This window comes from Gavialis gangeticus, unplaced genomic scaffold (genome assembly GCF_001723915.1).
Source record: "Gavialis gangeticus isolate Ggan-Ray unplaced genomic scaffold, GavGan_comp1, whole genome shotgun sequence".
NCBI lineage: Eukaryota > Metazoa > Chordata > Crocodylia > Gavialidae > Gavialis > Gavialis gangeticus.
Genome location: NW_017729018.1, coordinates 5,672,443 through 5,693,948, shown reverse-complemented (window position 1 = coordinate 5,693,948; position 21,506 = coordinate 5,672,443). Strand labels below are relative to the sequence as shown.

The 21,506-nt window shown below is 48.3% G+C and overlaps 1 protein-coding gene across 1 annotated transcript in view; it reads left to right on the top strand.

Annotated features, from left to right (window-relative positions):
* ATP8B3 (ATPase phospholipid transporting 8B3) overlaps positions 1-20,726 on the top strand; it is a 52,988-nt gene extending 32,262 nt beyond the window's left edge. The window contains exons 12-28 of the mRNA XM_019513300.1: positions 311-504; positions 1,627-1,835; positions 2,302-2,333; positions 4,570-4,726; positions 7,418-7,606; positions 8,163-8,275; positions 8,646-8,810; positions 9,360-9,471; positions 9,940-10,015; positions 10,682-10,823; positions 11,066-11,333; positions 12,092-12,315; positions 13,635-13,718; positions 16,130-16,369; positions 17,123-17,261; positions 17,723-17,853; positions 19,788-20,726. Of these exons, the coding sequence (XP_019368845.1) occupies positions 311-504; positions 1,627-1,835; positions 2,302-2,333; positions 4,570-4,726; positions 7,418-7,606; positions 8,163-8,275; positions 8,646-8,810; positions 9,360-9,471; positions 9,940-10,015; positions 10,682-10,823; positions 11,066-11,333; positions 12,092-12,315; positions 13,635-13,718; positions 16,130-16,369; positions 17,123-17,261; positions 17,723-17,853; positions 19,788-20,039 (2,727 nt within the window). The 3' untranslated portion in view covers positions 20,040-20,726. The remainder of the gene's footprint in view (positions 1-310; positions 505-1,626; positions 1,836-2,301; positions 2,334-4,569; positions 4,727-7,417; positions 7,607-8,162; positions 8,276-8,645; positions 8,811-9,359; positions 9,472-9,939; positions 10,016-10,681; positions 10,824-11,065; positions 11,334-12,091; positions 12,316-13,634; positions 13,719-16,129; positions 16,370-17,122; positions 17,262-17,722; positions 17,854-19,787) is intronic.
* The last annotated feature ends 780 nt before the right edge of the window (positions 20,727-21,506 follow it).

Here is a 21,506-nt window from a genome sequence, read left to right as displayed (position 1 = left end):
CCAAGACTATTTTATAGGAGCTACCCCTGGAAATAGAATGGTTTAACTTCACACTGTTCCATGTAGACAAAACCTAAGGGCCTATCTGCCTTAGGGGGGTTTATGCTGCTTTATACTGCTGTAGGACATTATTGTCACTAGTAACATCATGAGTATGAATGCCAGTGTAAAAATTCTTAATGCACACAGGCCTAATTTCAGCCTCTCTGAAACGAGGCTGGTTGGTTATGAAATCTCTCTGGCAATTTCTGGGTGGTCTCTTGTAAACTGCCCTGGGGCACAGATCTCTCACCCTGTCTCTTCCCTTCAGGTCTTCCTGGTGCTGATGATTGCATCGTTCTTCCTCGCTGTTGCCTGTGGAATCTGGGCTGAGAAGTTCCGGCAGGATCATAGCTATCTCTCGACTTTCTATGCCAAGACAAGCCCTATCAAGCAGGCCTTCTTCACCTTCTGGGGGTTCATGATCTTGCTGAGCATCATCATACCTATGTCCATGTATATCACGTAAGAGCAGCAGAATAGAGTTTATGATGCTTGTACGTTGTTGCAGTCTCTTTACTCCTTCTTCCTGTGGAATGACTTTTTGTCATCCAGAGCTCGAGAGAGCACGTGTATCTGGCATTTAGAGCTGAAGACTGAAAGTCTGAAGTCCTGGGTTCAGTTCCCATACCTGGCCCTGTCCTGCTGTGACTTTGAGCACAACACTTTTATGTGTGCCCCTGTTTTCTTATCTGTCAAAGATGGGTGATATTTATATAGCTCGGTGGGTGGGTTGTGTTGCTTAAATCCATTAGTTTCAATAATTTGGCTTTGAGGTCCTCAGACAAAAGTTACTGGTGAAGTGCAAATGCTGCTGTTTGGATTTTGGGGTAGGTTCATGAAGATGGACTGATGATGGCAAAGGATACAGCAGGGTGGCCAAGAGGAGGACCGTTAGCCAAAATCTAATTAATATTCAGCACGTTATCTATTCATAGCACTTCATAGAAATCAGTTACTAGGTTCTGCCCTGACATGAGATCAATATCTTATTCACACTAAACCGAATAGGACATAGGGATATAGGTTGTTTAGGAATACAAACCAGGATCAATACCCAGATGACTGCTCTAAACCTTCTTGGAGACTGGAGGCTTTGTAGTGTCCTACCTTGGCTATCATTTGCACATAAACTCCCTCTGGAGAACTCTGAGAGAGGTAGTTCCAGCCTGTCCAGTAGGGATGACTGGAAGTCTCTTGATTACATGCGGGTTTGAGAGTCTCATCCAGCTGTGAAGACCACTGGATTAGGTTAGTATGAATCAGTTCTGGGTCCCTACCTGAACCTCCAGACCTTTGAATATCATTGTTAAGGACCAGGTTTTCCAAAAAACCTCAGGCCAAATATTTGGTACCTCCTGTTGGTGCTCTGCACCCTACATCCATTCAGCTCAGTGTGCTGAGCTGTCTTGGAAAGCTGCCTCTTCTTGACCTGCACTTTATCTGTGTCCAGAAAGTTCAGAGCCTTAGAACAAAGAGAGCTGGGGAGATTTGCTCCTCTTTTCTCTATGCCAGTGGCAGATCCCTCGCCTCTGTGGCTAAAATAATTTTCCTGTCCTGTTGTGTCTCTCCCTCCTGGGTCCCTAGGCTTGAATTCATCTATCTCGTGAATAGCTTTTTTATTGACTGGGATGTGGAGATGTATTACCCTGCTAAAGATACTCCAGCGAAAGCCAGGAGCACTAGCCTCAATGACCAGCTCGGCCAGATTGAATACATCTTCTCAGACAAAACAGGCACCTTGACGCAGAACATTATGACGTTCAAGAAATGCTGCATCAATGGGATCATCTATGGTAACCGTATCAGAAGCGAGTTTCTTTGAATTTGAATGAGGCTGACTTTGTGCTTATAGCATGCTTGTGTACTGCAGGATACTGGGTTCTGTTCCTTATTCTGCTACCACTTGCCATACAACCAGGGATGTGTTGTTTAATCTAATTAATAAATAAGAAAGTGCTTTGTGGTCCTTACCAGTTGTTATAGGTGCTGTTCTAGAAATACCATTATTCCATGTATTGTTAGGAAGCTGTTTTGCTGGAACCTCAGCTTCTCATGCTGGAGGGTGGAGACAGGGTGGTGAAGCGGTCTTGCTATGACCCTAAGGGTGTGAGGTTGAGCTCTGTCAATGCTACCCCAGCTGACCCAGCTAGTTGGTTGTGGACATATTGGTCACTTTGGGCAGCCTTGGCTTGATCTCCCACTAAAAATATTCATTTCCAACTCTTAATTAAATATATATATTTTTTACTATTTTGGCAGGTCCAGGCACTGGCCGCAAACGAAGACTGTTGGTGAGTAATTATCTCAGCTCATCTGCTGGAAGCATAGAACAGGACCCTGCTCCCATCTGAGGGCAGAGGCTAAGGCTTCTTGAGTACTGTGGGAGCAGAGTCAAACCTTTATTTTGTCGCATGTCATTTATACAGTGCTGGTAATGCTTTACACAGGTGGGGATGAGAACACAAGTCATCAGCTGATTCTCATTGGCTTTGTGTGAAGTAATTTATACTGGTGTGCCATGGATATGAAATGGTAGCACACCTACTTTGTACTCACTTGGCAAAGACAATGGAGAATTAGGCTCATGGTATAAATCTATTAAAATCCAGCTTGTAAGAAGAGTAGATTCCGGTCTTCAAAATTGCACTGGTTTAGCTGAAGGTATAACAAGCTAAGCTAGTGCAACATTGTGTATGGAGTCATCCCTGGGTTCAAACCCAGCCTTCATTTTCTCCGCTCAGTAGTAAACATCATGAAGCATTTACATACACAGTTGCATTAATTTAACTATGTTGGCTTAGTTTTGTACCTTCAGAGTTGCAACTTCTGTGTGTGGAGCAGTTGTCAGGCTCCAGAATCCCAAGCTTGAGTCCTTAATGTCTCTGTGCATTAGGGACACTATGTACAACAACACATGGCAGAGCTTACTTCTCTCCCTGCCCTCTGCCCCCATGGCAGGATCAGGTACTCCATACTGTGCTGACTGTCTGGGTGTTACAGCCTGATTGTCACCTTCTAGGTTGCAGCTGTCAGTCATAGCAAAATGGGAATCAGATTCTACCAAGACAGAAAAAAATAATATTTTTATATCACCCCTACACTTGTGTAAGTGGTGACAATGTGCAGGTGACTGGAGAATGCATCTATCACCAGTAATTACCTCCTCAATAATATCATTGGACTAGCATCAGCATAGTGCTTTATATTAAGGTTCCTTTTATTAAAAGGCATGTTACATGTTACAAGCAAGAGTAGTATTAGGAGTAATAGATTGTTTTAAGCCCTGGTTATAAGCAACCTATTTATCTGTTGGAGTCTAAAACAATTGATTAGCCATTTATTAAAATGTGTATTAATAATTTATTAAAAGCTATTTATAATGGACTCTTAATATAAAAAGAAGTGCTGGTCAAACACGGACTTAGAAGGTTCCATTATACAGAGAAACTGATGGTAGGATAGGAGACAAAGAAGTAAGGGAAAAAGGAACCAATGTAGATTCCCCTTCCATGGGAAGGGGCTCCCTGTGGTGCTGAGATATGTTGAGTAAGTGATCATGCCATGTTGGTGTTAGACCCCGACTCCATGCAGCACCCAATGACTAGGGAGATGACGATCCAATTGCTCATGGATCCTGTTACTCATTAGCCAGAGCAAGCAGGGAGCAAACGCTACTTGCACACATTGCTCACAACAGCTTTAATGCAGAATGGAGACAGCTTTGGACAAGGGTCCCAAAAAAACAGCAAACCAGGGACCTGCACTGAACAATAGTTTTCTCTCACATTTATACACTTTGATTTATGCTCATTACCATTCATTCCACCTCTGTCCCTCCTTTTGTTCCACCCATTTTTCCTCCCATCTCAAGTTCCACCTCTGTTTACTGTTTGCTTCATTGGCATGGAATTGCCTACGCATTTCATTCATTTACATGCCTTTCTGCTAAGAGCACATGTCTAAGACCTTGACTTCTCTTCTTTAGTCAATGGGTGGAATTTGACCAAAACCTGAAAGCTTCTGGAGGCTTCTTCACCAATCACCATTCACCTTTTTGCATATGTTCATCTCAGATTCTGTTACCAATTACATGTTGTTTTCCACATTCCAGTCTGTTTTTCTGTCTCAGGTTGTACCATCTCCACCTTTTTGGGCCCCTGTATCTTATCTTATTCCTCACTGTAGCTGGTTTACAGCGCACAGACTTATTTGCTGCTTTTTCCAGAAAAATGGTTAACACAATTAACGTGGTTACTTAACATAAGCACTCATAAGCAAAATCTTATATATAAAAGCTATATATACTATTATATATATACTAAATACTATTATATGGTCAAAAAACTACTTGCCTAAGCATTCACAATTACTTTTAATATATGTATCATTCTGCCTTGTAGTCAGCAGCTTTGCTGAGACACAGATTAAAGCTGCAGGTCCAATGCTCCCCAAAAATCCACAGTGTTACCTTAACAGTTGGGTTTGGTTTCTCACTCCTATTAATGCAGAGATCAATGCCTCTTACAGGATGAAAGTTTGAGCTGGAACCCATATGCAGACAAGAATCTGGAGTTTTACAACCCTTTGCTTCTGGAAGCTGTCCGGAGGGATGATGACCCTGTTGTGAGAGAGTTCCTGAGGCTGCTGGCCATTTGCCACACGGTCATGGTGGAGGAGAAAGACAGTGAGTTGGTTAAGAAATTGTCTGGCCTCCATCCATTGCTGGGAAAGGCTGTGTTTTTCTGATGTGTATGAAGGGTTGTCTGTCTGGGGCTGGAAGCTGCCCCATTTGCACAGAAGTCAAGGCCCAGATCAGGGAGATGAATTGGTCCAAGCACCTTGTGTGGTCCAGTACCTCAGGTTGGTGTAAATGCTGGCAGTGGTGCAAATGAGAAGTGCAATGTCAGTTATTGCTGCACCCACTGCTGCTTTGCACTCACTTGGTATTAGCCTAAATGACAATGCTAAGTGCAAAGCTCAATGAAACTCTTTGATCTCACCATAGCTCCATTCCCCCTCCCCCCGCCCCATCAAACCCTCTAGGGATTAGGAAGGGCCATCAAGGACATGGTTCTAGCCTCCAGAGTCTTTGCATAAGGCTCCAGCTTTAGGTAGGGAAGTTGAGGGGCTCCTCTGACTTACCCCTGTGGCGAATTGGTATAGTGGAGCTCTCTTCAGCCTTGCCTCCTTATACCTCCCTCCCCAGAAACACCCCTTGTACCGTTGGAGAACTATTGACACCAACAGAGATCCTGTGAGAGAGGAATGTTCTGCTGGACATCACAATGTTCTGCTGGGCCATTAACTCCATTGAAGTGTGTCAGACTAGATGAACAGTTTAAGGAGAGGACAAAGGATAAGACTGCCAACTTGCAGCAGGACTGTCCTTTCCAAATAGGCAGGGTCAGTCCATGGCCTTCCATCAAAACCTGAATTAAATGGGTTCAGTAGGAGCCTTTGGATCTATCAGCCCACACACTCTAAAGGGCAGGGTGTTCTAGTTAAAGTGCCACCCACAAGTTGAGCTGACACTATTCTGCTTGGTGTCCCCTGAGCAGTGGTCAGGTGTTTTTTCTTATTGCTATGTGCTGGAAGGGCCTGATATACTGGTAGTGACAAATGATATGCATAACACCAAGCTTTCTGCCCTGCCAGGTACACTGCAGATGCAAGGAAATGGAGTTAGACTGCATGCATGGCAACAGGCACTGGCTTTAGCTCAGTTGGGTGTGTCATCCTGGGGATGACTTGGTGGATTTGTGGATAGGCTGGATCATGATGTTTCTTTAGGATTCATATACATCACATTGGGCATTTATACACATGCGGTGCGGGGGTGGTTCAATTAGAGCAGCTTCAAGAGCCACTCTAATTAGAGAGGCCAGAGTGTCTTATGTATTTGCCCATCAAATGAGCTTTAGTTAAACCAGCAGACTCAATTAATTGAATCTGCTCTGATATGCTGTAATTACAGTGCATCAGAGTAGCCTCACTGCTCGTGTGCAGGTGCCCATTGTACTGGTAGGTCGATACTGTCCCTGCTTTACGGATGGGGAAACTGCGGCACAGAGAAGGGAAGTGGCTTATGGCTAAGCATGAATTCAGTAGTGTTCTCCTGCTCTAACGACTAATACATACTCCCTGTCAGACCTTGGAATAGAGCCCAGGGGTTCTGTCTTCCACCCTTCTCCTGTCTCCAGAAATGTCACATGTGATAGACACCCTCCCTGTGGATGAGAGGTCCCAAGGGGAATGCTGCCTTACGTGTGAGGGAGGTTTATTAAGAAACCTGGGCTTTGCTATAATGCCAGAGGGGCTTAGCCTATGCTCGTCTGATTGCTACAGACCAGAGATAAACATCAAAAACACTGAAAACACCCCATCTGCATGCACGTATGCACACGTGTAAATGCTCATGCACTCTCACACTCACATACACACAACTGATGCCCAGCAAAGTACAACAGGAGGAAGAGCCACCCTGAGATTGGAGGCATCTGTGAAAATCAGTACTTTCAGTGCACTAACCTGAGTCCTAATCCTAACCCTAATGACATAATTAAGCAAAGGCATGGTTTGATCTCCAGGGTATCAGAGGGGAGCTAGGTGATCTCGCCTTGCCAGGTGAGGTCCTGCTACCATGCTAAGCACTTGATGCTAAGAAGGAAAAAAAAGCTTTGCTTAAGACAAGTAGAACCCCCAGCCCGTCCTCTTTTTCTGATGAGCCTGGCTGCTGCCACTTCTCTGCTGTGTTTGGCACAGGGGTGAAAGGCACAGTCCACTTCTGCACCAGGAATTGCCCTGGTACCAGCCATATTCACAGTAGTATCTTTCATGGTTACAGTTTCTCTGTTCAAAGGGCTGTACAGCTGTACTTCTCTCCCAGATCTGAACGTAGAACCCAGGAGTCCTGCTTTTCTCCATCTGCAAACTGATGCCAATCACTTTAGCACAGCGGTTTTACATTGGTGCACCTACTCCGATGGCAACATTAGTGGCTTAAAGCCTCGTGTAGAGAGGACCAAGAGGCTTTCAAGGGTTTTGCAGAACAGCAGAAGGAGCAAATTTGGGCTAGGACAGGGAGCCCAGTTTGTGACATGCTGTACACATGATTCACAGGATTAACTAAGCATGTACTATAATGTTTATTTAAAAATATTCCACTGAGAAGCAAAGGTGCTGAGCATAAGTGTCTTTATTCTTCTGAGGAACCCAAGCAGGTGGTTGCACACTGGCAGGGTGATAAGTGGTTCAGCTGAGACTAAGTTTCAAGACTCTTTGGTTGTGGATGGGGTTAAAGCAGATGTTACTCTGCTCTTTGAGCAAACAAGAGTAGCTTCATCTGTCTTTACTCCATTTCCATCTCCTTTCCCAGGCCAGCTAGTTTATCAGGCCGCTTCCCCGGATGAAGAGGCCCTGGTGATGGCTGCCCGGAACCTCGGGTATGTCTTCCTCTCCCGGACACAAGACACCATCACCGTTAGTGAGCTGGGGGTGAAGAGGACCTACCAAGTGCTGGCTATGCTGGACTTCAATAGCGTCCGCAAGAGGATGTCAATACTGGGTGAGCAGAGATGGGGCTGAAACAGACCCTGGCATGGGCAAATTAATTGCTGGTTGAGGACAGCATCCCTGACACATTAGTGCACACAAAGCCATGGTGGTCTTTACGAGTTAGTTGTGTTGCCAGCCAACATTGCACTGGTGCGAATAGATTCATAAGGTTCAGGTGCAACTGGCAATCAGCCCCAGAAGTCTCTGTTTGCTTTTCTGATTGCTTCTGACATCTTAACGCAAACCTGGCCCTCTAAGGGCTGAGAGGGCCAGAAATGGGCTGCACCAGTGAGGGGGTGGGCAGGTGGAGGAGGAAGACTTGGGAGTTCTGGAGGGGCATGGTAGTCTCTGAGGCCTGATCCTCCGCTCACTCAGCCTGGTCTAGATCAGGAGTGACTCTAGTGAAGTCCCTGCATTTCCAGTGGTGCAAATGATGTCGCAGTCTAGTCCCCTGAAGAAAGCACTAGTTGCTCCCAAGCCTTCTACATTATCTGCAGCTCCCTCAGTTGCAGGGGAGGCACGTGGGGATGAATAGCACTCTGGCTAAGCAGGCCTGCTTCCCACAGTGCGGGATCCCAACGGGAAGATCCGATTGTACTCGAAGGGGGCAGACATGGTGATCCTGACAAGACTGCATGAGAATGGAGCCAATGAGAAGATCACTGAGAAGGCGCTTGATGTGAGTCCCAGATGAGCCCTTGGGTGGGCAAGGCTGGCAGCAACTGTTGCTGTACCTGTCTGTTTCTGTGTGACCTGATTTGGCTTGATCTTCCCCTCCCTGTGGCACCCCAGTTTTGATGCAGCCAACGTGGCCTAGGCATGGGATCCTACTTCCCTAGAGCTGGATCCTGGTTCACCCTGAGCAGCTACTGCACCCTCCCCCTGCCCCAGGGGGTAAAAGGAAATGAAGAACTGCATGGGGTACTTGCATCAAAAGGAGGCATGCGCCTTCCTTGTACACCTTCAGGGGGAATGTAGGAGGTCAGTGCTTGGGACAGAGACGGGAGGTGCTGTCGGCTAACTAACCTCTGTGCTGTCCCCCTCTGCAGAGCTTTGCGGAAGAGACTTTAAGGACGCTGTGTTTGGCCAGCAAGGAGGTGAAGGAGAAGGACTACACTGAATGGAGCAAGAAGCACCGTAAGGCCAGTATCATGCTGGAGAACCGTGCTCAAGAGCTGGACAAGGTGTATGAGGAGATTGAGAAGGATCTCAAGGTAGGATCAGGGTTACTGAGGCTTGGGAACTCAGCAGAGGGCTAATATGGACATGGGTAGAGAGGGGGTCTGTGACTGGGTCAGAGCCACAAGGCCAGATAACACGGCTGGTGCAGAGTCTTGCCCTGGAGTGACTACGTGAATGTCTGGTGCTGCAGCTTGGCGCAGTGATACCAGCACAGGGCTGGGACATAAAAGTGTCTGGTGAACTGCTGCCTATCCCTAATCTGCTGAGAGTGCCCACAAAGAGGCCAGTTGGCATGGTTGGTCATGTGACTTGGACATGTGCCCACTGGGGATTGAGCTGAGAACTCACCAACTCATATCATGTTGGGGCCCCTGGCTGACAATGAGGTGGGAATCACTTTCAGCTGCTGCCCACTTGGCCTGGAGCCCAAAGGACCAGCAAGCAGAATAGTGACAAGACAGCACTGCTGGGTGGATGGATCAGGGTGCAAGCCCCATCCTTGGATACCAGTCTCTTTCCCACCCTGCCCTGCCTTCTGCCATGCTGGCTGCTCAGGTCCATCTACTCTCCTTGTTCTTCAGCTACTTGGAGCCACAGCCATTGAAGATAAATTACAAGATGGGGTCCCTGAGACCATCCAGCTGCTAAAAAAAGGCAACATTAAGGTGTGGGTGCTGACCGGAGATAAGCAAGGTACAGTGTATGTAGCCCAAGGGCTCTCATCCATGCAAAGCTCTGGATTCCTCTCAGGATAAAACCCTTTGTCTATCTGGGACCAGAGAAGAATGGACCTTAGCCTGCAAGGGAGGAGACTGGGGTCTCCCCACTGAATCTCTTTAGTTTTGCTGGTCTCTTTGTAGTTCAGTAGTACTGAGCACTTTGCAGAAAGGAAGGGAGGGAATCATTGGCTTTTAATTTTACAAATGGGGAAACTGAGGCAGGGGAAGCAACCTGCCCAATATTATACAGCACATCAGTGACCACAGCTAGACCAGGACCCTTGTTTCAAGCCACTGCTCCTCATGAGGTGCGCACTGGCCCGTACTAGGTCTCTGGGCAGCAGGGACTAGACATGAGTTGAGACAGTTATGGTCTGGAAGGCATTGACCCAGTCACTTGGGCAGTCCAGCTGAAGTGTCCGCTTCATGATACCTGTTGCAGAGACGGCGATGAACATTGGCTTTGCATGCCGGCTGCTCTCAGATGACATGCTGATCCTGGAGGAGGAGGAGATCAGGTGCGGGGCAGATGCGCGGGTTTCTTTCTTGCTCATAGTGACTGATCAGATGGGGCAGGTGAGAGGCATCAGTGTTTTTTGACACACAAGCAAAAACAAGCTGGGCAACTTGGCTGGACATAGTTCTGCCAGGGGGGCCTTTCCCTGCCCTCCCAGCCCTGGGCCTCCCTGACCCACCTCCTCATGCTCCTCAATCTGGACCCGTGCTCCTGTTCCTTTAGCTTTGCTTTGCCCCTACTCAGTCCCAAACCTCAGCTGCTGCTACTCCAAGCCTTGGGCTTTCCCTGTGCTCACCACTGCCCTGCTATTCAGCCCTCACCTACAGCCTTTCTTCCTCTACAGAACATGACCAAGGACAGCAACAGGCTATTAAACCTAAAGCCCTCCAGACAGCCCGCCTCAGTGGGACCCTCTCCTTGGCAATTGAGTCCTGTGTTGGTCTCTTCCACTGAGAGCACCAAGCAGGCTAATTCTGGAGAAGTAGGCACCATGCTCCTTGAAACTACAGCTATTGCCTCCCTTCCCACTTCATGGCACAATAGTAACTGCCAGTTTCTTCCCCATGCTGCTGGCTTTGAGCTGCGGGCTTAGCATGTGTAATCACAACACCTGCTCCATGTGATGGCTTGTCTTTGCTCCCTGCTCCATCATGCTCTTCTTGCACAGTGAGATGCTCAGTGCCTACTGGGTGAGCAACAACAACCTCAGCAGCAGTGGGGAACCCCTGTGTAGTGCCAGCTTTGTCCAGCAGCCACTGGATACCTTTCGTCGTGGGAACACAGCCTTAATCATCACTGGGGATTTTCTGGTAAGGCAGTTCTTAGCCTCCCCCTCCTCTCCTCTGCATAGAGGGAACCTGGGTAAGAGCTGAGACTCCAGACTAGGGGTCCTGGTACTCAGTGCTTTGCCTTAACCACATAATTATCCTTCCCTTCCCAGTCAGTCAAGTGGCATTGGTCTGGGATGGAAGGTTAAAGCTTCCTGTCCCTGCCTTTCTCCTGGTGAGTCATTAGTCTGAGGTCTTCTCCTGTACCTCTGCTCTCCCTGAAGGATAAAATCCTCCGCACAGGGGAGGTGGTGAAGAAGAAGAAGGAAAACTTCTGGAAGAGGATGCTGTGCTGCAAAGTGGAGGTGCAACAGGAGCAGGAGAGCTTGTTGGAGAAAGCCTTCATGAACCTGGCCACCAGCTGCCAGGCAGTGATCTGCTGCAGGGTCACCCCCAAACAGAAATCCCTCATTGTGCAGCTGGTGAAGAAGCACAAGAATGCCATCACACTGGCCATCGGGGATGGAGCCAACGACGTCAACATGATCAAAAGTGAGGCTTAGTGTGAGGGAAGGGGATTTTATGAGCTGAAAGAGTGATGTGCACGCATAAGGTAAACCTCCTCCGTATTGGGTCCTGCCATCTCCTTTAGCCTCTGCAACAAACTTTTGCTTGGGTCACAGCAGGGCTAGAGCCTGCAGTCTTCTATAACCTAGCACAGACTGCTGCCACTGAGGCCAAAGGTGAATTCTGGTGGCCGGTTGCAGTAGGAAACTGTTACCCTTTGATAGACCAACCATCACACTAACACTGTTACACACTAGCAAGAGAGAGGGGCTGCACATTTGCTTCTTAGTATGTGATACCTCTGTGGTGAATCTGTCACCTCTCCAGGGGACTGGCCTTCCCTCTTTGTTGCCTTTTATTCCTCACCTCTAAGTCTTGGAACAGACCCATATAAGATAGAACACCTAGTTTAGAGGTGGCCAGCCACCAGTGGCATAGGCAGCTTTTGTGTGTGGCATGCATCAGATCAGGGAGGGGACAGGCAGCACAATGGCAGATAGGAGAGGGAGCAGAGTGGCAGATTGGACAGAGAGCACAGGGCAAGGAGCAGAAAGCAGAACAGGGCAGGCAGGGGGACGGGATCAAAGTGGCACTTGGGGAGGGTCCAGGGATAATTTGTGGCATGCCTGCCAAAAGGTTGCTGATGTCATCAAATCCTGCGTGAGCTGGCCCAAAGTCACCCTGGCTTGTTTTGATGTTCCTCCACGAGACCCATACTTCCTCTGCTCTCTCCCTTCCCTCAGCCGCTGACATTGGGGTAGGCATTAGTGGGCAGGAGGGGATGCAAGCTGTCCAGTGCAGTGACTACGCCTTGGCGCAGTTCCGCTTCCTGCAGCGGCTCCTGCTCGTTCATGGCCGCTGGTCCTACCTGCGCGTCTGCAAGTTCCTCCGCTACTTCTTCTACAAGACCTTCTCTGGCTTGATGTCGCAGATCTGGTTTGCTTTCTACAATGGCTTTACGGCCCAGGTAAATCTGTCAGTGTCGCGTCCTAATAACTGCCACGGTTTCCTGTGTCCCTGCCCTCTTAACACACTGCCCAATGTCTGGTGCTGTCCAGCTTTGATGTAGCAGGACACTTGCATGTTATCGCTGGGGTGGGTTACCCCTGCTTCCATCTTAGGGGAGGCTAGACTGAAACCTGGAAGGCAATTGTTTGAGCATCCATCAAGGGTAGTTGAGGGTAACAGCTCCGGTTTATATGGGAGCAGTGAAAAAGACCATCTGGGTAAAAGCTGCTGTGTAAAAGGCAGGGGACTTCCCCTCAGTCCTTTCCAGATGGGCACAGGTTATGCCCAGGGGCTTTGGGTAGTTTTGTAGCCCTGCAATGTGTTGCAGCAGCCATTTCACACTAGAAGTTTTCAAGGGGAATCTCAGTTGTATTGAAAAACAATACAAGGTTTTCTCCAGTATCTTGAGCTTTTGCGGGGCTCACCATAGGGAGACCCAAGCTACAGTGGCCCCTCTCTGCAAAAGCAATTATGGGTTCTGCTTGGCAACACCTTACAGTGCTTAGATTTTCAGATAGGACTGAGCACTCTGCCTGTGAAACTCAGGCTCCTTTAAGGGGTTTCAATGTGGACACTCAGAGTCATGAGTCATCTTTGAAACACCTTGAGTTAATTTTCACCCTCTCATGAAAATAAGGAGAAACCTTCCAAATTTCAGCAAGGGCTGCTTCTTGCAGCCACATCTGTCTGAGTCTGCAGAGAGCTTAAAACAAGAGCTCTGAACATGAATTTCACCATGTATTGCCTCTGAAACCTAACAATTACTGTTTACGTGCCAACATTATTCATTTTGATCCAGATAAGGTATTTTTCCCACAAAACCAAACTGTTTCTTAAACTTTTCCAGGTACCAGAACTACCATCTCCCCACTGCTGGCTTGTACAAGGCAGTTCTGCTTTTTGTGGGGGGGAAAAAGTCTGCGGCAAACTGGAAATTAAAAATGTAGAAACAGTATGAAATAAACAGAAACCAATATTGAATCAAAGAACCCAGGGGCTGCTGGTCCTGCTGCCTCCACCGTTTAATGGTTTCGATGATTAAAAGCCTGTGGTTTTAATGGATCTGTGGCTGGTTCAGAGCCTGCAGGGCTGCAGGCACTCTTGGTCTGATCCAGAGTCCACTGACACTTGGCATGGATTTCACTGGGCATTAGATCAGATCCTTTTCAATCCATCTTACTGTGCCCTGCTTGCACCCCTCTTTTAGTTTTTTCAAAGCATCCGTCTGCTTATATCTACATTACATTGACCGTTTTCCCTTTCTCCTCCCCCCTTTAGCCTTTGTATGAGGGATGGTTCCTTGCACTCTACAACGTGTTCTACACTGCCTACCCTGTGCTCTCCATGGGACTGCTGGAACAGGTAAAGTGCCCCTCTCTCCCTATGCATGGGTAGGGACAACCCTGTAGCTTGCCCGCAGGGCTCAGAAGGCATTTATCTTGCTTGTGGTTTGCATTGAATGGATGAGTTTGCTGCAGGGCCAGATTCTTAGCCAAGGTGAATCGACATCACTACCTCTTGAGTTCAACAAAGCTATTTTGCTTTGCACTAGCTGGGAACATTCAACCTGACTTTATCTGGTCATGTTAAAAATACCTGTATTTTTTGTCTTTCCACACCTAGTGCTCTGCTATACCAAACTGGCCCCAACAGCCTCTGCCGATTATATCCCAGAGATTCACAGCAGCAGCATACTTCGGGACAGGCGTTATAGGACACTGTTAGGACATAAAGGGAATTGTGGGATCGAGTTCCCAGCACACCCCGCCCCCTTTATTGGGAACTCCCATATAATTCCCCAGGATATATTTCACAGAAGGGCTATCGGAGGGTGAGAGGGCCTAGTTATCTCTTTAATTTTTTTAAACATGTTTTACAATATTTCCTATTTGAATTTATGCCTTGGACTATATCTTATTCCTTGCTCCCCTCCTGCGCCGCTAAAAACATATGGTTGTTTCTGCTTGTTTTTCCCATTCAAAACTCACAGGCTTAACTTTCCTGTTTCCTGAGCTACTTTTTAGATGCATGAGGAACAAATAGTACCAGAGCCAAGAAAACTAAGCTTGATTGACTCACTGGTTGGTTGATTGATTGATTGACTTATTGACTGCTGGGGGAGAGAACTGTAGTTAGAACCTGGGATTTTCAGAAACTGTAGTGCTGGCCTCAGTCTGCCTTCCCTAATGTTTGGACATCTGCAAATCCCACCCTGGCTGTTTGATGCTCTTTGGTTACCAGGTTGTTCAGCTCAAGCACGTGGCACATAGTGGGAGGAAGGCTCTTCATGTTAAACACTTCAGTGAGCAGGTCTACATGTTCATTTATGCACCTGTAATGACAGGTACTAACTTAATGCGCTGTAATTGGTGCTACTGTGCATTAGCACAGATGAACATTTTTTTTTTTGCAATGCTACTGCACATTAGACTAAATCTGCACATGAGCGCATTAGCATAGGCTTTGCCCGCTGCGGTAATGCACAGTAGAATTAGTCTTCTATGCATGAAGCGTCTAATGTAGACACGTACCCACTGTCACCTGCTCCTATAAAATGCTAAGAGCTCTTCCTTTTCGCACTCTGGGTCCTCCTGGAGACTTCCAACAAAACCAGATATCCTTAAACCTTAAAAATACAAAGCAGGAAAAAACTCACTTGGTTTTGGAACCCCCTATTTTGGTCTTGGGCGGATCTGTTATCTCGGTGCAAATCTAGATCTTTTCCTTTGGCAGTTTGCTTTAGAAAAGCAAGTGTAAGAATGGTGTTGTACCTGTGATGGTTCAGAAATTATGCCGGAGGCAAGGATTTCTTAGGGTGGTATCTTTTATCCAAACGACATAGTTGGTCCAATAAAGTTAGCGAAGCTTTCAAATACAAGGCGTTCCTCATCAGGTCTTTGATCACAGGAAGCCAAGCACAGCCAGGCACATCTGGACTAACTACATAGCTGGTCCAATAAAAGATTTCACTCTAAGAAATCCTTGCCTCTCTGGACAGTCAGTCTCCCAGGAGATGTTAGTTGAGTGCAGCCTCTGCTTCTGTCTGACATGCCACCTTTTCTTCCACAAGATGCTGTGTAGGATTTGTATCTCTTCAGGTCTGGCTGTATCCCTTTCAGATGCTCTGCTTTGGGTTGGGAAGCCGATCAATTGGCCAGTCAACTATTGTCCATTGACTGGTCAATTAACTGCATATTTCTGACTGGTCAAAGATTATAGCAATTTTACAAAAAGAAACCCTATTTTTTTTGTAGTTTTCTTGATAGAAATCTGATTTTTTTTTAAAAATTGGTTTTAACACATTGCTTAATGGAAAATTTGTGTTTTTCTGTGTATTCTTTGGACCTATTGGCAATTTTTTATAATTTTTGACCAATATTTGACTGGTCAGTTGACCAACCTTTGACTGGTCAAATACCCACCCCTAGCTCTGGGTCCAGTTGTGCATATTACTTCCCTGAACACATTTGGACCTGCCCCCATCCCCAAAATTACAGCCGAGCCCCAGACATGGGCGCAGGAACTGTGCCACACCTTTTCCTTGGCTGGGCCATTCTCCAATTGCTGTGGCCTGGGGTATAATTGCATTTGGAGCTGTTTGCTGCAATTGAACATTTGATGCAGATTGCATGCACATTGCTGGTGCTGCAGTGCGCCAGGATCCCAAGGCCACAGATCATGTGCGTGGATGCTGGGATCTCCTCTCTGGCTACCTGCTCTTGCTGGGGATGGGAGTATGATACTCAGCTGCCTCCTGTCTTGCCATTTGGCAGGATGTGAGTGCTAAGAAGAGCCTACAGTTCCCTGAACTCTACAGAATGGGCCAGAGGGATGAGTTCTTCAACTACCGGGTCTTCTGCTTGACTCTTCTCCATGGCACAGCCACCTCCCTGGGGAGCTTCTACATCGCCCTGTGGGCCTTTGAGGACAAAGTTGGGAGCAAAGTTGTGGGTGATTATGAGTCCTTTGCTGTGACAGTGGCCACCTCTGCTTTACTGTCGGTCATCATTGAGGTGAGCTGGGTCCTTCTAACTTGCCAAAGGGGGCGGGAATGCCCATGTGTATAGTGCTGCAGGAAAGGATGGTATAAGTTGGGCCCACTTCACTTTCTTCAGGGGCAAAGCCTCAGCAAATACAGGACCTTGAGTGGCGCCTTTTGAGCTAGTGTGAAAGTTGCTGGGCTGAACAGAACCCCAGCTTCTAGGTATAACAGGGCTAAATGGATATAACTGTACTGGAGGCAGTGGGCTTGCACCAGGGTGAATGTGACCCATTCTGGTCTGGCCACTAGTGGCTGTGTACTTTTGAGTGCACATGGCTTGTGCCTGCAGGAACTGAGCTTCAGGGGCCCAATTGGCCTAGCGAGAGCCGTTTAACTGAAGATAATGGTGCTGCCCTTGGTGCCGGTGTTGTGGGGCACCCATTTCTCATTGGCTTTTGCACAGTGTTCGTGTTACCACCAAATGGACTGGCCTGTTTTGCAGCAGTGGGTGAGTTTTTCCCTGGGACCTCAGCATTGACCTACCTGCTCCCTTTGAAATCAGTAGCAAATGTCATGAGAACATAGAGACCAGAGCCAAGCCCCGAGGCGAAAAATCTCACTTGCTGGGTTGTAGGCTAGACAGGACTCTTCTATGTTCACTACCTGCCTCCAGCCTTGGTCGAGCAGGATGGTGAGTCCAAGCTGCTGGTTCCAGCCCAGGAAAACATGCCACAAAGCTGCCTGGGACCTCAGAAAGCTTCATGCTCTGCTTCTTCTTGGACAGGTCATCCTGGACATTAAGTTCTGGACAGTCCTGTCATTCCTGACTGTTGCAGGCAGCCTGCTGCTCTTCTGTGTCTTTTCCTACCTAACGCAGAACTTCCAGGCCTTCAAGGAGGCCCCGTCCATCTTCCGCTTTCCAGGTAACGAGCTCTGAGGTTATTCCACAATGGAGGAGCTCTTCCCCGTTGCTGCCCCATTTACACTGAGCTGCTGTCTTCCCTCTGGTGCAGTCAAGGCTATGGGAACCCTGTGCAGCAGTAGAAAATTCCCCAGGGCTATAATAAATATTATGGGGGAAGTTCCCACTCAGTATAATCTGGTGGACCTGGATCAAAGTCCCTCTGGCCTTGGCCTGCAACTCCTAGCTCAGTCCTTGAGTCACTGATGCAGCCCTCCCCTGTTCATCCTATGAGTTATGCTGGGGATGTATGATTTGTGGGGAGGGCAGACATGGCACGTGAGCCAGGATATCACCGGGTGCTGCAGTTAGCCTGGGACGAGGTCTCTGACACGTGGAGGGGCCCTGTGTCATTGCTCCCTTGCCTTTGTCTGTTCTTTTGCCCCGTGTGAATGACCTGTGGTGTGACTTCTCTCTGGGCAGATGCCAGCAAGAATGCGCTGACCGATCCATATGTCCTGCTTATTATCCTGCTCTCTGTGGTAGCGAACACCATCCCCTCCCTCACCTTCCGCTTCGTTCGTGTGATCATGGGCAAGAGCACCATTCATCAGGTGAGTGCTGCTCTGGCAGGCAGGCTGGGAAACCCTCCTGAGCCTATGGTCTCTGTTGTAAGGACCTGTTGTCAGGCATCTCAGCACATGCACCAGTCGGCATTGGAACAGGTACACAATGTGGGCTTCTCTGAAGCATCATCAGTCAGCATCTGAGGCCCAGGTCTGGACTGGAGGCTAGTCGCATGCATATCCTGTGGTCACTAGGAAGTGACCCTGTGTTTTCCTGCATTGCCAGTATAATGCACCAGAGGTCTTCAGCAGGACTGTGTATCTTCATCTGAGGGCTTTTTTTGTTTGACTGTTTCAGGAACACCAGGTGTCCCCAGAGCAGATGTAGTAGCCATGTCCACATGGCAGATGTATTGTTCTGGGCAACTTTGACTTCAGACACAGCGTGATGGGGTGGGCTAATTGCTAGTGCCCATCACCCAGCAGTGCTAATTTGTACACCACAGCACTATGCAGGAATGGCTGCTCTGCTTCCTAATCAAGAGCGAGCCTTTGTGGAGCATGGAAACATTGCCATGAGAACATGGCCAGTGAATCTATTTCATCCCTGAAATACCTGGGAAACAGGAATATCCACCCTTCAGTCATTGCCTCATTGCCAGGGGCAGGTCGTCTTCCCTATTTTAATCCACAGCAGCACGGGTCCCAATTCAGTGTCATGGCCAACGTTCCAGAGCCTGATTACTGGATGGTGCCACCCTGGAACAGCTATCCTTGCAGGGGTCTTGACACTGTTTGTGCTGGTGGTCTCAGTGGCAGAGAGCAGTGGTGCAGGGAATGAAAGTGCATGCCTCTGTAAGGTGTTTTAATTTCCAAAGTGTCCAAAAATGGGGCCCAGTCCAGTGACCCAGACTTACTAAGCTCCCCCTGAGGTCAGTGTGAGGTTTGCTTAGGTCAGGAGCCCAGGAATGCAGCTGTCATGTACGCAGGAGCAGCATTTTGGGGTAACTTCTTCCTCTCACCAGAACTACAGGGGACAGTCATTATGCAGGCCTCCCGGGCAGGAGGAGAACTGAGCTGGTCCTGCTGGGGCTTGAACTCCTGGCACGGGGTGTCTAATTGGTAGTAACTTGCTGCTGAGCCCAGCAAACCATTCCCTTATGGATTCAGCTGTTCTGCAGCTGGCAAAGGAATGGGCTGCAGGCAGGTGTCTGCAGCCACTGGGAGGCAAGGCACTAGCCCCACCTGTTGATGTTAGGGGACGTCTGGACTCAAGTGCAGATGTCAGCTCCTCCACTGTTAGCCCATTTGCTTCTGTGCAGCTTAGCTAAGCTGGCCCAGGGAGTCTCTGAGATCACACAGTGGTCCCTGCTTAATTCTCTCTAGAATCAGTAGGGGAATGAGGACCCGGTTTCGGGGGGAGTCTTTTCTATGTATGACAGTAGCACCAGGAGATCCCAGTTATGATCAGAGGCCTATCATGTTGGGATCTGCATGTGTGCACCGTGAGAGTCCCTGCCCCAAAGAGCCAGTAGGCTGCTACTACTGCACCTTGTCATGATGTGGCAGGCAACTGATAATAGCTAGTTGGCATGGAGCAAATGGCTTTCCTGGGATAAGACTGCAGACACATGGCACTTACACCAATGTGGTTGTACCTTTGACTCTTTCAGGGGTAAATCTGCAGTGGATTGAGCAAAATTCCCCAGGGGAAGGGGAACTGTCTGTCCACTTCTTTATTCCAGTGTAAAGAGCAGCTACATTGGTGTCACACACAAGGTGTTGTGTCCCTGGGCTGGGGCCAAGGTGGGCACTGAAGCCCCTGTCTCAGTTTGGGGCCTTAACCACCAGGACAGCTTCCAGCTCTCAAGCCTGGGGGCTGTCCCTGTGTGCTCTGAGGCCTTCTGGCTGATCTTCGGATGAGATCCAGTGGGGGTCCTGAAGTTTCTCCTCTTTATCCCTCTTTCCTCCTCTTGCATCAGATTCGCATGAAGGATATGCGGCTGGAAAGGGACATGGTAGAACTGCGCGCACACTTCCAGAGGGGCTCCATGCAGCGGCGGTCCAGCTATGCCTTCTCCCACAAGGAGGGCTACGCTGACCTCATCACGCGGGGAGCCAGCCTGCGGGGGAGAGACTCCCTGGGCCTCAGTACCACACCTGTACCTGCCTTCAGAAGCAGTTCGTCTCCCAGACTGGAAGCACATAAAACCAGAGTTGAATTTCTGGCTTAAAGGAGTTTAGTTTTTACTCTGCTTTTATATTTGGGAGACCTTTTCCCAGCTGGGTCTGGAATGCTTTTGACTTCATGCAAGTCAGGTACTGAACTAACTGGATGGCTCCTTTAAGAGTCATGTTTTTAGCATGTTTTTGGATGCCAGAGAAGTGCTCATTCACCTGCTTTTCCATAGAGTGACAATGACACCTGGGGATGACCTGTGTGAGCAGCAGGTGGGAAGTGTCCATGGATATTTCCTTGGAGGCCTTATTTCTGCTTCCAAGATGCGGTAAGGAGATGGCACCATTCACTCACTCCAATGGCTGCTTTGTCAGTGAGGAATAAAGGTTCTTGTGGGGATCAGTTCCATCTTTCATATACTGAACTCAGACTCCCTGACTTGATGAATGCGAACAAAAGCAAATGGCGGGTGGCTTCTTTTGCTCCTGGAGCTCAGCTGCCTTACCCTGTCGGTCCTCACTGAAACACTCTCTGCACTGCAGTAATGTTGCACCACTGCTCCCTGCTGAGTGGACTGAACACCTCACCTGTGTGTCACAGGCTCTGTATTGCTAGCAAGGGCTCACTGAACTTAAGCTGTGGCTCCAGGTATGAATTCAAGCAGCAAGCAGATGCAGCCACGTGAATTGACCCAGGCTTGTTACATTCCATTCCATCTTCTGAATTAATAAAATATCCCGAAGTAATGAGAGCTTTGGGTTTGAGTTTTTGATGCAGGTCCCTTTGGGCTGTCTGGAGAACAAGGGCCTTTTGTGTAGTGCAAGCCAACAAAACTTTGGTAAAGTGGGGAGAATGATGTACTTGGAGAAAGCAAAGTCATCACAATGAGTCACAGAGTGGGAAAGGGCAAGCTCACCTGTGCCCCACATCTGGATGGAGTCAGCTGCAGCTTCCTCCACTTGTTTGACCCTGTCTCCCTCTCTCAGCTACTGCTCCCCTCTTACACTTCCTTGTTAGCAGCTGTGGTAGCAGGCACCCACCTGGTCTTGATAAGATGCAAGATGGGGGGCATTTTCTCTGGACCCTGTTGCTTGCCGCCAAATACCTCCTCAAAAATCTCTCCTCACTGGCACCTTGAGCTAATCCCACTCCCTCTCCTTGTTGTTTGCACCAGGCATCTCTCATCCTAAAATGGAAGACTTTCAAGGCAGGGAGGAGAGGTCCAGATAGGGCCAGCTCAGAGATATCCAAAAGGGCCTGAGGAATTGTGCAGAGGAATCCTCTGAGCTGAGGGAACTCAGGGCTAGTTTCCAAGTGATGTAAAAATCCAGGTCCTTCATTTGAAGAGAGCTTGAGAGCCACTCAGAAGGTAGTGTGCAGTTACTGCTCCAAGCCTCTCACCCTGAACTATATTCCTGCTGTGTCTACTGAATGAAACAATGGTTGAGTTGCATTTGAATGTGAGATCTCTGAGCAAGACATGCACTTTCCTCCAATTCAGTTTCAGCTTGAGTCGGGGGAA